Source organism: Chamaea fasciata, unplaced genomic scaffold (genome assembly GCF_029207755.1).
Source record: "Chamaea fasciata isolate MVZ Bird 193981 ecotype frontalis unplaced genomic scaffold, bChaFas1.0.hap1 SCAF_40, whole genome shotgun sequence".
NCBI lineage: Eukaryota > Metazoa > Chordata > Aves > Passeriformes > Sylviidae > Chamaea > Chamaea fasciata.
This window is the reverse complement of record NW_027094125.1, coordinates 1,029,338-1,042,259: the sequence shown is the minus strand read 5'-3', so window position 1 is coordinate 1,042,259 and position 12,922 is coordinate 1,029,338. Positions and strand designations below refer to the sequence as shown.

The following is a 12,922-nucleotide window of genomic DNA, read 5'->3' as shown; positions in this document are numbered from 1 at the left end:
CCCAGTTCCCAGGAATGGGGATTCCAGGGGGTTCCGTCGGGCTCCCCAAAGCCCCTCTCAGGGGGGAGAAGGAGCTGGGTCAGGAGCTGTGGGGAGAGAAAAGGGGGTGAGCCCGGCCTGGGGGGACATGGGGGAGTCACAGGTGCTCCGAGGGGGGATACGAGCCCCGGGGACCCCCCCTCACCTTCTCCCGCAGCGGAGGCCGAGCCCCGGCCCCGGCAGACGAAGCCCCCGAGCCCCGGCAGCATCTTGGGGGGCGTCCGGCGGCAGCTCCGGGGGCGGGAGGGGCAGGATGCGGGAAAGGGCGGCGGCTGCCGGGAAGGGACCGGCATGGACTGGGACAGGCTGGGATGGACTGGGACACCGGCATACACTGGGATACATCGGGATACACTGGGATACACCGGGATACACCAGGCCCAGGACTGGCACCCACTGGGAGCAGGGAGCGCAGCGGGGCGGGCTCGGGGAGCGCGAGGGGATGGCGGCTCTGACCAGAGGGGAAAGGATGGAAGGGCTGGATGGCAAACTCCGGAGCTGAGGCTGAAGGGATGGAAGGGCTGGATGGGGAACTGCGGAGCTGAGGATGAAGGGATGGAAGGGCTGGACCACAAACTCCGGAGCTGAGGCTGCAGACGCGGGAGGTCCCGGCAGGCAGGAGGTGCGGGCCACAGAGCAGCCCCAAAAGACTCAGAGCAGGGCCCAAGAAGCATCAGGGGAGGGACAGGAGCGACCCCGCTCCCAGCACGGCAACAGGCCCCGAGTTAGTGAGGCAGGAGATAACCGGGCCCCAGGTCAGTGGCTGCTCCAGGAGCAGAGGCTCACCCCACACCAGAAGAAACAGGACCGAGCTGGACTTCTGCAGCAGCAGTGAGTTCTTTTCCCCAAACAGCAGCTACAGCACTCTCCTCTGAAGGCTCAGATCAGAAAATGATTTCGAGTTTCCCCTCCCTGCCCTGTCTCAAGCACCCAGCCATCAGTGCCTCTTAGCAACACAATGGGAAAAAATTCCACCGGTAAGGAGTAAAGAAAAGAAAAGGAAGAAAAAAAAAAACTACACTGAACCCCCAACACTGAGGTGATACTGGGGGTGACTGGAACCATGCTGGGATGGGAACACCTGGGAACACCTGGGACCATGCTGAGATCGTACCGGGATCATGCTGAGTGTAACTGAAAGTGACTGGGATCACACTGGGGGTGACTGGGAGGCAGAGGGCCCAGGCTGGGAGTGACCTGGGCCTTCCCTGGGGTGGAACTGGGGGAACTGGCCCAGCTGGGGCTCAGGGTTGTTCTGCCCCAGGGCTGCCACCCGCGGCCCCACAGAGCCGAGGGACAGGGCACAGCTGAGGGACAGGGGACAGCTGAGGGACAGGGCAGAACTGAGGGACAGGGGACAGCCAGGGAACACGGCCTGGCCCAGGGACACTGAGCTCCAGCACTCTGTGCTGTTGTGCCCGGGCTGTTGCCCTTGGGCTCCCAGCACAGGCCAAGGGGGGACAATCCCCTCCAGAAACTGTTGTTTGCTTTAAGCTTTGCTCTGGAACATTCCCAAGGAGCCACCTGCAGTGGCTGGAGCCCGGCCGGGTGCCCGGGGCCACCAAAGCCGCTCGGGCAGTGCCCTCCTGCCCCGGGCAGGGCAGAGAACAGCCAAGGAAAGGCTCGTGCTGGGCTCAGGGCAGGGACAGGGCACTCCCCTGGCGCTGCCACGGGCACAACAGAGCCGGCCTGGGGAAAGGATTGGCATTCATGGCCCATGGAATCCCAGCAGGGATTGCTTCTCATCTCACTGCTGTCATTGCATTGGTCAGCGATTCAAATTATTTGCCCATGGAATTCCCATGGCAGTGGGCTGGAGAGGAGATCCATCCATGGAATTGTCACCTGACTGCGATGAGAGTGGGGTCATGCCATGGAAATTCCATGGGAATTCCTGCATTCCCAAGTCTCCCCATTTCTGAATCCTACATTCCCACAGGAATTCCCCTTCCCCTCTCACATCCACCCTTGTTCTCCAGAGCCTCCCAACCATATCTGATGTATTTTGGGAGCTCTTCAATAATGGTGTGTCCCAGGTAACGCATCATCTGCTCCACCATGATCCCTTTGGATTCCCAGCACCTCTGGGGGATCCAGGTGGCACCGTGGGACACCGCAAAGCTCCTGGATCCCAGCTGGAAGGAGATGAAATCCCACCTGTCATAGCTGTACCTGTGGGATCCAGGGATGCTCCATTGGTCAGGAGGTCACAGCTGGAAACCACCTGCACCGTGTGGAGACCTGGGAATGAGGAGAGAACGGAGCAATGGAGTTGTGTCCCAGCCCCACAGAGCCCCTTGGAGCTCCCTGGATTCCCATTCCAGCCCCAGAGATCCACCCCCATCCCCAGAGATCCCATCCCAGCCCCTCAGAGTCCTCCATTCCCACAGATCCCAGCCCAGCCCCCGGCTCCCCCCACTCCCCTGCTCTGGTTGTACCGGCCCTGTCTCCAGGTCACCGTCGGCCACGAGCCGGTTCCTCTCCTTGAGCCGGGCCTGGCTATCCCAATGTCCTGGGTCTGGCTATCCCAGTGTCCTGGGTCTGCCTATCCCAATATCTCAGCTCTGTCTATCCCAATATCTCAGCTCTGTCTATCCCAATTTCCCAGCTCTGGCTATCCCAGTATCCCAGCTCTGGTTATCCCAATATCTAGCTCTGCCTATCCCAATATCCCAGCTCAGCTCCCGCTGCCATCCCCGGTGTCTGCGGCTCCATCCGGCCCCGCTTGCTGTCCCAGCTCTTGCAGGGGTCCTGTCCACATCCCCACAATCCAGGACCGGGGGATCCCCGGGCCGGGCTCCGACAGCGCCACTTCCAGGTACTGCAGGGAGTGGAGAAGCGAGGAGACACAGAGATTTGGGGGAGCTGGGGGGCTGAAAGTGGGAGTTTGGGGATCCAGGGGGGTCAAGAGGCCAAGGAAAGGGGGGACTTGAAGAGCTGGGACAGCTGAAGTAGCTTCAGGGGCTCAGAGTCAAGGAAAGGGGGTGCAGGGAGTGGGAGAGGTGGGATGGGGTGTCCAGGGAATCCTGTGCCCAGCAATGGGGGTGCCAGGGCTCCTCAGTGTGAGGAAAGGAGGGGCTGGGAAATGCAGGAATGGGGGCCCAGGGCGCCCAGGGTCAGGGAAAAGGGCGGCTCTGGGGGCTGGGAGAGGTGGGGTGGCTGGGAAAAGGTTGTGTTGGTGCCGGATCAGGGGGTGCAGGGGGGTCTCAGGGCCGGGCAAAGGGGTAAAAGGGCACCTCGGTTCTCAGGAATGGGGGTGCAGGGGGGTCTCAGGGTCAAGAAAATGGGGGGACATGGACTTGGAGAAGAAGAAGGGAGTTCCAGGGGATCTCTGGTTTTGAAGAAAGGTGGGGCTGGGGGCTGGGAAAGGCAGGAATGGAGGTCCAAGGCATTCCAGGGCATCCCAGGTCAAGCATACAGGAAGTCCGGAGACTGGGAGTCATGGGATGGCCGGGAAAAGGGGAGCAGGGGGTCCTGGTATTCAGAAATGGGGGATTCAGGGGGGTCCCTGTGCAGGACAAGGGGAGCAGGGGGGTTCCGGTGCCGGGAATGGCGGTTCAGGGTCCCGGGGCCGGGGGTCCCACTCCCCCTCCCCCCGCAGGAGCGCCCCCAGCCCCAGCGCTGGAGCCATCGCGCTGCTCCTACTCCCAGTATGATCCCAGTAGGATCCCAGCACAGCCCAGTCACTCCCACTCCTGGCATTCTCCCCGACAACACAGGGATCCGGGGAGGGGGGGATTCGTGGTGGCCGACGGCGCTGCCCAGGTCACCAAGAGGCGCCGGGAACATGAGATGGAATCTGAGGAATTCACAAATTCCCTGGGGCACACCTGCCTGGAATGTCTCCGGAAATGTGTCAGATATGGGCAGGAGGCACTGGGGCCCAAAGGGGGGGAGGGAAGAATTCCCATAGGAATGCGGGATTGAGAAATGTGGGATTTGGGAGGGCAAAATCTGGGAACATTGGAATTCCCATGGGACCTCCAATGATGGACCCCACTGCTGTCCCATTCCCATGGGAATTCTGTAGATGGATGTCCCTGCCATCCCATTCCCATGGGGAATTCCACGGGCAGATCTCATCCCCATCCCACTGCCATGGAAGCTCCTATCTGGTTTCCCCCCAAACCCATCCTGGGGGTGGCCCTGTTCTTTGCCCTCCCCACCCCCACAAGACTCCTGGGGGTCCACCCATGACCCACCCAGCCCCCCCAAGCTCCTCCTGGGTCCCCCCTCATCCCCCCCGGGGATTCCTGGGAGTCCCCCCGTGTCCCCTTCCCCAGGACTTTGGGGGTCCCCCCGACCTGTCCGTGCCCCTCCCCCATTCCTGCCCCCCTGTGATGGTGGGGGGTGGGGGCTGAGTGCTGGTGCCCCCCTGCCTGCAGCAGATCCAGCGCTGAGGGGAGTTCAGGGGGTCCCTGAGCATTTGGGGTCCCCGGGGATTTGGGGGTGACCCCTCAGGCCCCCAGGATGTCCCTGAACACGCTGACGCTGCCCGTGCACAGTGAGAAGGTTCAGACCCGGCACGGGGTCCCAGCTCTGTCACCGGCATCGCCCAGGGACCCCCAAAACCTCCCGGGATACTCCAAACCCTCTCAGGACACCCCAACCACCCCGCAGTCCAAAAAACATGTCTGTGACACTCTAAAAGCTCCCCAAAACCAAAAAAACCCATACAGATCCCCCCCAAACCCTCTCAGAACATCAAAATTCCCACAGGACCTCCCAACACCCCAAGACCCCCTTGAGAAGGTTTATACCTGGCACGAGGTCCCCATCTTTCTCACCGGCAGGTTCCCCAAAACAGCCTTTGGGTTCCCCCTGGGATCGCCTAATCCCCCCTTCGGGACCCCTGTGAACCCCCTCCGGAACCCCCAAAGATCCACCATGACCCCATAAACCCCTGGGATCCACAGAACCCCCCCACCCCAGGAACTGCCACACGTTTACACCCAGCACGGGGTCCCCATCGCCATCATCGGCATCACCCGGACCCCCAAACCCTTCCGAGATCCCCAAATCCCCCCGGTACCCCCAACCCCCCCCCCCCAGGGCTCCGCTGCCGGAACCAACGGGCGTGGTGTTGCCCTTTTCAGGGGAGTTATCCTGGGAACCGACAACAGCGGCGGCTCCTAAAGCGGCGATGGTAGAGAGAATCCCAAAAATCCACCCTGGGGGGCAAAACATCCCCCACAGGGGCTTGGAATGGGGGCGCCCTTAAAAATGTCACTGGAAGGGGTCATGATCAACCCTTTAAAGGGGCTTGTGGGGCTACGGTCCCACAAACACCCTAAAATGGGCAGGAAAAAACACCCCTGTAGTGGTGGGATCCCACCTGGATGCCCCATGGACGGCTGGAGCCATCGCGCTGCTCCTGCGCGCGTCCAGTAGGATCCCAGTATGATCCCAGTATGATCCCAGTACAGCCCAGTCACTCCCACTCCTGGCATCCCGCCCCCCACCCCCCACCCCTCTCTGCGTTCCGACCTTTCCGGCTCCATCCCAGCTCGTCCCGCGCCCCGCGGGCTGCGAGGGGTCCGGGAACGGGGGAGGAGGCGGAGGGAGGGAGGAAGAGGCGGAGCGGCAGCGGGAAGCGAGAGGAAGAAGAGCAGAGGAGGGACCGGGCGGCTGCAGCGCTCCCTGAACCCGCAGCCCCCCGGGACCATCGGCCCCATCCCGCAGGTGCGCTGGGAGCGGGGACCTCGCCCCAAATATCCCGGCGGGGTCCCCGGGAGGTGTTTTTGGGGGGTCCCGGTGTCGGCAGAGCCCCGGCGGGGGGCGGGGGAATGCGGGTCCCCCCAGGTGGGGATTGGGCTTCCCGGGCCGGGCCCTCCGAGCTCTGCCGGGGCCACGTGGGGAGCGGCGGGACCGGCGGGGGGACACCGGGTTTGGGGAGCCCGGCAGAGATCCGGGCTTTGGGGACCCCCTGAGCGGGACCCCAGAGACAGGAGAGCCCCAGGAGCCCAAAGCGGGGACCCCGAGAGGGGGGGACCCCTGGGATTGCCGGGACCCCGTTGGGGGGTGCTGGGGCTGGAGGGGCGGGATGGCCGGGAAAGGGGTTCGGGGCTCCCGGTGCCGGCAGTGGCTGCTCCCAGGATGAGCCCAGTTGTCCCCCCCGTGTGGTTCCAGTTTCCTGGGCACTCCCAGTATGAGCCCAGTCATTCCCAGTATTGAATTATTAAAAAAATATGAATATCGCCCTAACGCCGATATCCAACTATGACGGACAAAAAACTCTCTAACAGTTTAAAGTTAGAAAGTGTATGTTTAATTACGATGCCGGGCAGCGTGCGGGATAGCTCCCAAACACGCGCGCTCACAGAAGATCACCGGGTCTTTTTATGTACAGAAGTATTGAATACCCAAAACACAAATGTATATTCATGACTTTAGTACATCCCATTCCCCGCCTTGTATGGTAATTAGCCAAAAGCTATTAAGCATGCGTGGTTTGTTCTTTGAAATCGGTCGGTAGTTCTTTTTATGGGGCAGGGTCTCAAAATGATGAAGTAAGTGAGTCTTCTTTGCTTTGACTTTTTAACCTTTTAGTGTTGTGTGACAACTGAATCCTGTTTTCCCAGGGGTATTTGATTTATGAATACATTGTCCTGCTTCAAGCCTATTGATTAGTCAAAATACACAAACATAAGTTGACAGGCCTCATGATTTATCAGTTCCTTAAATCTGGCTTCTGCTTATCAAAAGGGAAGTCTATCTGTCTTACTTCAGCAATATCTGGTTTAACTAAAATCTTTAATTCTTCAAAATTAATGTTTCAGTATGATCCTGGTCACTTCTCCTCACTCCCTGTAGGATCCCAGTACGAGCCCAGTCACTCCCAGTTATTCCCCATTATGATACAATTTTCCCCCAGCAGGGTCCCAGTTGCTCCCAGTTCTTCCTACTGGTGTGTTCCCAGTTCTCCCAGTTGCCCCTAGTATTGTCCCAGTCCCTCCCAGTATGATGCCAGTCTTTCCCAGCAGGGCCTCAGTCACTCACACACACCCCCAGTTCCCCCAGCACATTCCCAGTGACTCTCACTCTTGTCCCAGTCACCACCTGTGTGGTCTCAGGTACTCCCAGTCTATCCCAGTTGCCCTGAATATTCTTGTAGTCATTGCCAGGCCCTCCCAGTTCCCTCAGCATGGTTCAGTTGCCCCCAGTTTTATTCCAGTCACTCAGTACATCCCAGTTGGTCCCAGTTCTTCTCAGGGTATTCCCAGTAGGCTCTCAGCATGGGTCTGGTGGCTCCCAGTAACCCCCAGTCAGGATCCATTGACACCAACTATAATCCCAGTATGATGCCAGTCACTCCCAGTATGATGCCAGTGGCCCCCAGTGTCATCACAGTTGCTCCCTGTCAATGCCAGCATGACCCCAGTACCCTCCAGTATGATCCTCATGGCTCCCAGTCTCTCCCAGTGTATTCCAGTCAAACCCAGCATGCTCCCAGTCACTCTCAGTTTCACCCAGTTACTTTCAGCATGATTCCAGCTGCTCACAGGCACTCCCAATCATTCCCAGTATGATTCCAGTCACCCTCAATGTGATCCCAGTCTCATCCAGGAGGGGCTCAGCTTCTCCCACTGTGATCCCAGTATGATTCCAGTTGCTGCCAGTAAAAATCCAGTTGTTCCCAGTTGCTCCCAGTATGATCCCACTTGTCCCTAGAATAGGCCCAGTTCATCTCAGGATGATCCGACTCACTCCCAGTTGCTGCCAGCATGGTACCAGCATGGTTCCCAGTGTGGTTCCATTCCCCCCAGCATGGTTACAGACACTCCCAGTTTATCCAATTGGCCCAGTGTGGTTCTGGTTACCTTAGAATGATCCCAGTCTTTCCCAGTTGCCTCCAGCATGATCCAAGTTTCTGGCAGTTTCCCAAAGTGTGGTCCCGGTTTCTCCCAGTATTATTCTCGTTACTCCAGTTGTGGTCCAGTCCCCTCAGCATGGTTCCAGTACCTTCAGGTTGATGCCAGTTGCTCCCAATATGTCCACATTTTATCTCAACATGGGCCCAGTAGATCCCAGTAACCCCCAGTCAGGATTCATTCACACATGCTGTAATTCCAGTGGCTCCAAGGATGATCCCAGCTGCACCCAGTTACCTCCGGTATGGTTCCAGTCACCCCCAGTATGACCCCAGTCACTCCCAGATACTCCCAGTATGATTTCCAGTCATGCCGAGAGTGACTCCCTATCTCTCCCAGTGTGGGCCCAGTTGCTCCCAGTCACCTCTAGCAAGGTTCCAGTCACAGCCAGCACCTTTCCTGTCACTCCCAATCTGGTTCCAGTAGGATCCCAGTACGACCCCAGCATGGGCACAGCTGTTCTCATTATCATCCAGCCTGGTTCCAGTTTTTTCCATTTACACCCACTGTGGTTTCAGTCTCTCCCAGTGTATCCCAGTTGCTCCCAGCACATTCTCAGTCACTCCCAGTTGTGCTCAGTTGCTCTAGCCTCATCTCAGTTGCTCACAGCCCCTCCCAGTCACCCTCAGTGCAATCCCAGTTGCTGCCACTGTGATCCCAGTATGATCTCAGTTGCCCCAAGCATGGTTCCAGTTTCTCCCTGTTCTTCCAAGAGTGATCCCAGTTGCACCCAGTTACCCCTAGTATAGTCCCAGTCACTCCATAGATGATCCCAGACGCTCCCAGTCATGCCCAGTTGCCTCACTGTAGACCCACTCACTCCCACTTGCTCCCACTTGCCCCCAGCATGGTCCCAGTTCTCCCCAGCATGATTCCAGCTGTTCCCAGTGTGGTTTCAGTGCCCCCATTACGGTCACAGACATTTCCAGTATAGCCCAGTTGCCCTCAGCATGCTTGTAGTCATTCCCAGTCAGTCCCAGTTGCCCCTGTAAGTTTCCAGTTACCCCAGTACAAACCAGTCACTCCCAGTGATGTCACTGCTGGGATCCCCCAGCCCTCTCTGCGTTCCCCCCATTGTGAGTCTCCTGAGAGGAGCCCCAAGGGCTGTAGTCCCCACCCAGGGTCCCCAGAAAGCCTGGAGGAGCAGAGCCCTGTGCCCCCCAGGAGCCCAAAGTGGGGAGCCCAGAGAGGGGGAGCGCCGCCATTGGCGGGACCCTCAACAGCCTGGAGAGGGGCAGGGGGGACTCCTTGGACCCCCTGCACCCCAAAGCAGAGAATAAGGGGAGAAGGGACCCCAGGACCCAACATCCTCCAACATTCCTTAAGCGGGGAGGTGGAAAAGGGGGGAACTCTTCAGATTCCTGGGACTCTCAGCAGCCTGGGGATGGCAGGGACCAAGTAGAGCGGGGACCCCCAGTACAAGTGTGACCCCCAGCAGTCGGGATGGGGGGAACCCCCAAACACCCAAGGGGAGAGAGCAGAGACAGGGAACTCCTGGGAGGCGTTTTCAGGGCTGAATCTTGGTGTGTGGAAAGATTTATGGACCCCAGATGCCCAATGACCTGTAGAGATTGACTTGGGCAGATGGACCTTCAAACTCAACGTGTTCATCCCTTGTTTTCACCCCAAACCAGGATTTCCCATTCCTAGACAATGGCTGGATGGAGAAGGCTGCGAGGAAGAGGAAGATGCCCCAGAACATCCTGACAGGTCAGGAGATAGTCAGTGCCCCTTTCCCCCTCTCTCCTCCTCCATCCCCCAGCCCAGCCTGGCCCCGGCTGCAGGACAACCCCGCTGCCAACGCCATCCTGCTGGGGATGGACTGAGGGGATCTCCTTCATCTTCCCTCTGGCACGGAGGCAAATCCCATCCTCTCCTTGTCCTTCCTCCCCCAGACAAGGAGCTGAGGATGGAGACCAGGGAGGACAAATGCCCACAGCAGAACCTCGTAGAAGAGGCCATTTTGAGCAACTCTACGGTTTTCAAGGGGGAGGAAAAGCCCCGGAGATCCCAGAGGAGGAGGGGCTCCAAACCCATCCCAGGGTGCTCTGAGGAGGAAAGATCCACCCTGAGCCAGGAAGGTGGCCAGAGCTTCAGCCAGGGCTCTGAGCTGGTGGTCCATGGGCAGGTTCATGATGGGGAGAAGCCCCACAAGTGCTTGGAGTGTGGGAAGGGCTTCAGCCAGAGATCTCACCTGATTAGCCACCAGAGGATCCACACTGGGGAGAGGCCCTATGAGTGTCCCCAGTGCGGGAAGGGGTTTCAGACCAGCTCCTATCTCCTCAGGCACCAGCGGATTCATTCAGAGGAGAGGCCCTTCCGCTGCCCCGACTGCCGGGAGGGCTTCAAGTGGAATTCCACCCTCATCACCCACCGGCGCATCCACACTGGGGAGAGGCCCTACGAGTGTGAGAAATGTGGGAAGAGCTTCAGCCAGAGCTCCAACTTGATCAGGCACCAGAACATCCACGCTGAGGAAAGGCCATACAAGTGTGGGGAATGTGGGAAGGGCTTCAACCAGAGGTCCAAACTGATCATCCACCAAATGATCCACACTGGGGAGAGGCCCTATCAGTGTTCTGAGTGTGGGAAGAGATTTCACACCAGCTCCAATCTCCTCATGCACCAGCGGATTCACACAGAGGAGAGGCCCTTCCGCTGCCCCGACTGTGGGAAGGGCTTCAAGCAAAACTCCAGCTTGGTAGTCCACCAGCGCATCCACACTGGGGAGAGGCCCTATGAGTGTCCCCAGTGTGGGAAGAGCTTCAGCCAGAGCTCTAACTTGACCCGACACCAACGGGGGCACCGGTAAGTGAGGACCTTGGGAATGCCTTGACTGTGGGAAGCGTTTCCTGCCCTGCTCCAACTCCATTCCCCATTGAGGGCCCTAATTAGGCAGAGCCCTGGTGTTCCACATTCCCGGTTTTCTGCACTGGGGAGACACTGGGCTGGTGGTCCTTTTGTTTGGTGGTCCCTAACAATCTTTTGATTCATTTTCATCCCTTTAAAACAACCCAAATTCAGGTAAAATCAACCAATTCATCACAGGCATCTAAAGCATCACTTTTTAGTCTTTTGGGGGAATCTGGGAATCAGGGAGATACTTGGGAGGGTATGGGGGGTTTAAGGTGTTTGTTGTAGTTGTCTCCATTTCTTGGCACTCCAAAAGACATGGGGGATTGTGTTGTGGTGTGTTTTGTTCTTTTGGTTTGTTCTGTTACTTCCCTGGGTTGTTGGTTTTCTCCTAGTTTGTCCCCACCTAGCCAGTTGTCAATCCTTCCCCCACCTGCCCCTTCCTTCCAGACTGTTCCCTGTCAATCCCCTGACCCTCAAAGCCTCGTGGGCTCAGGTGACCCACACTCCTCCCCTTGTTTTCCCTCTTGGTTTGTCAAATGTAAACCCCACCGTTCACTCCTCCCCTACTCTCTTACCCTTGGCTAAAGATTTGAACCCTCCCCTGAAACCTCCCCCGTTTTAAACGAGCTGGCACACAGCTGCCCCTGTCTTCAGTTCCTGGGCCCTCCACTGGAATAAAACCCTTTGGAACCCAGCCCGGAGCTCTCCCTCTCGTCCTTGTCTCCACCGTGTGCCTGGTAACAGCCCAAGTGCCGTAGAGCATCATCTCCAAGCCGCTCCTTAGGTCATCCTGCTTCTGGGGAGTGTCCCACTCCCGGCGTGGCGCCGTGGAAGGGCCAGCCGGCTCTGGCACTGCGTCAGGATTGATCTCTCAGCTCAAAACCACTCACTGCCACTGAATACTACTCAGTCTCAGCCCAAAAGTACTTGATTCCACAGGCCCTCAGGGTGGAATGGGGTTGGAAGGAATTTGGGTGAAGTGTGCTGCAAATCTGGAGGGGTGAGATGGGCATTGGGTGGAGCAGGATGGATGGGATGGGGTTTGGGAGGGGTGGGATGGGGGAAACCAGGCTTGAGAAGGGGTCTTGATGTCCAGCAGGGGTGGGATGTGTTGTGGTGGGGATTGGGAGGGTGTGGTGAAGTCTGGAATGAGACAGCATAAGGTTGGGGATGATGAAGAAAGGAGTAACCCGTTTCTGAGTGAGTTTTTGGGTATTCTGCATTCTGGTAAGAATTTTGGTGCATCCCACGTTTCTGAGGTGGTTTTGGGGCACTCCCCAGCTCTTGGGGGGTTTCCTGAGAGCAGCTCCATGCAGCCCCATTGCCAGGGGTGGGTGCCTTGGGCACCAGCTCAGAGCTGCAGCCAGAGTCCGTTGCTTCGGTGCTGGAGAGCAGAGAAATGATGAATGGCCCCAGACATCTGCAGGGTGTGTTTGGGGGGCCAGGGCAAGTTCTGCATAAGTGGGGCGCTCACTGCCCCTGCCCCAGCCACTGCAGCCTCTGCTCCAGCCCCAAAGTGGCTGCCAAGGCCCTGGCATCCCAAAAACGCCACCTGTGAGAGGGACCAGAGCAGGTGAGGCTGTGACATGGCTGTGACATTGACACATCCCATGGCCCTGGAACTCCCAGCAGCTGAGATGGTGCTGGATCAACAGTCCTGACTGTGGATCTCTCTCTCTTCTCCTGACTTCCTGTTCTCAGAGTCTGGATAACTTGGAGTGGTAGGGTTTAGGGTTTTCTGAGTCAGTGCTTGGTGAAGTGCCTTATCATAATTCCAGGTTTAAGATAAGTTATAAGGCAAGGTAAATACTATTCTTCTGTAAATGGCTAAGTCATAGGTTATAAGTTTGGAGAAATACTGTCAAGTGCTGTTCTTCTGTTAAATTGTGAACTTTAAGGTGTAAGTGAAGGTTAAGATAGAAGTTAAGTCCTGTTAAGTTTGAGCTCTGTTAAGCTTTTAGACCGTGTTCCTTTTATCCTTGCCCTCACTGTCCTCTTGTCACACACACAAAGGGACAGTTCTGGGTTTGTTTCTAGTTTGATGGCCTGGATTTTGTTTGGTTGTATTTTTTCTTTGCTTTCTTATTGTGCCTCAAGTGTCCAGTCAGGGATAGAATGACTCTTTTCAAGAAACTTTGTCATGCCTCTGCAGCTGT

The 12,922-nt window shown here is 57.6% G+C and overlaps 1 protein-coding gene, 1 long non-coding RNA gene and 1 pseudogene across 3 annotated transcripts; 1 reads left to right on the top strand and 2 right to left on the bottom strand.

Moving 5' to 3' along the window:
* Positions 1–12,922, bottom strand: part of LOC136303665 (zinc finger protein 850-like) — a 141,473-nt pseudogene that overhangs the window by 78,506 nt on the left and 50,045 nt on the right.
* On the bottom strand, positions 778–5,563 carry LOC136303690 (uncharacterized). 2 transcript variants are annotated; one of them, XR_010724277.1, is made up of 3 exons: positions 5,527–5,563; positions 2,212–2,280; positions 778–985 (listed from the first exon to the last, which is right to left on the bottom strand). It is a non-coding gene; the product is annotated as an uncharacterized lncRNA (long non-coding RNA). The 2 variants fall into 2 exon arrangements; XR_010724278.1 differs by lacking the exon at positions 5,527–5,563 and adding an exon at positions 3,685–3,724.
* On the top strand, positions 5,645–10,722 carry LOC136303632 (zinc finger protein 239-like). The gene is made up of 3 exons (XM_066207235.1): positions 5,645–5,721; positions 9,545–9,620; positions 9,806–10,722. Exons 2-3 carry the CDS (start codon positions 9,572–9,574, stop codon positions 10,720–10,722), a joined length of 966 nt encoding a protein of 321 aa, XP_066063332.1. The 5' UTR covers positions 5,645–5,721; positions 9,545–9,571.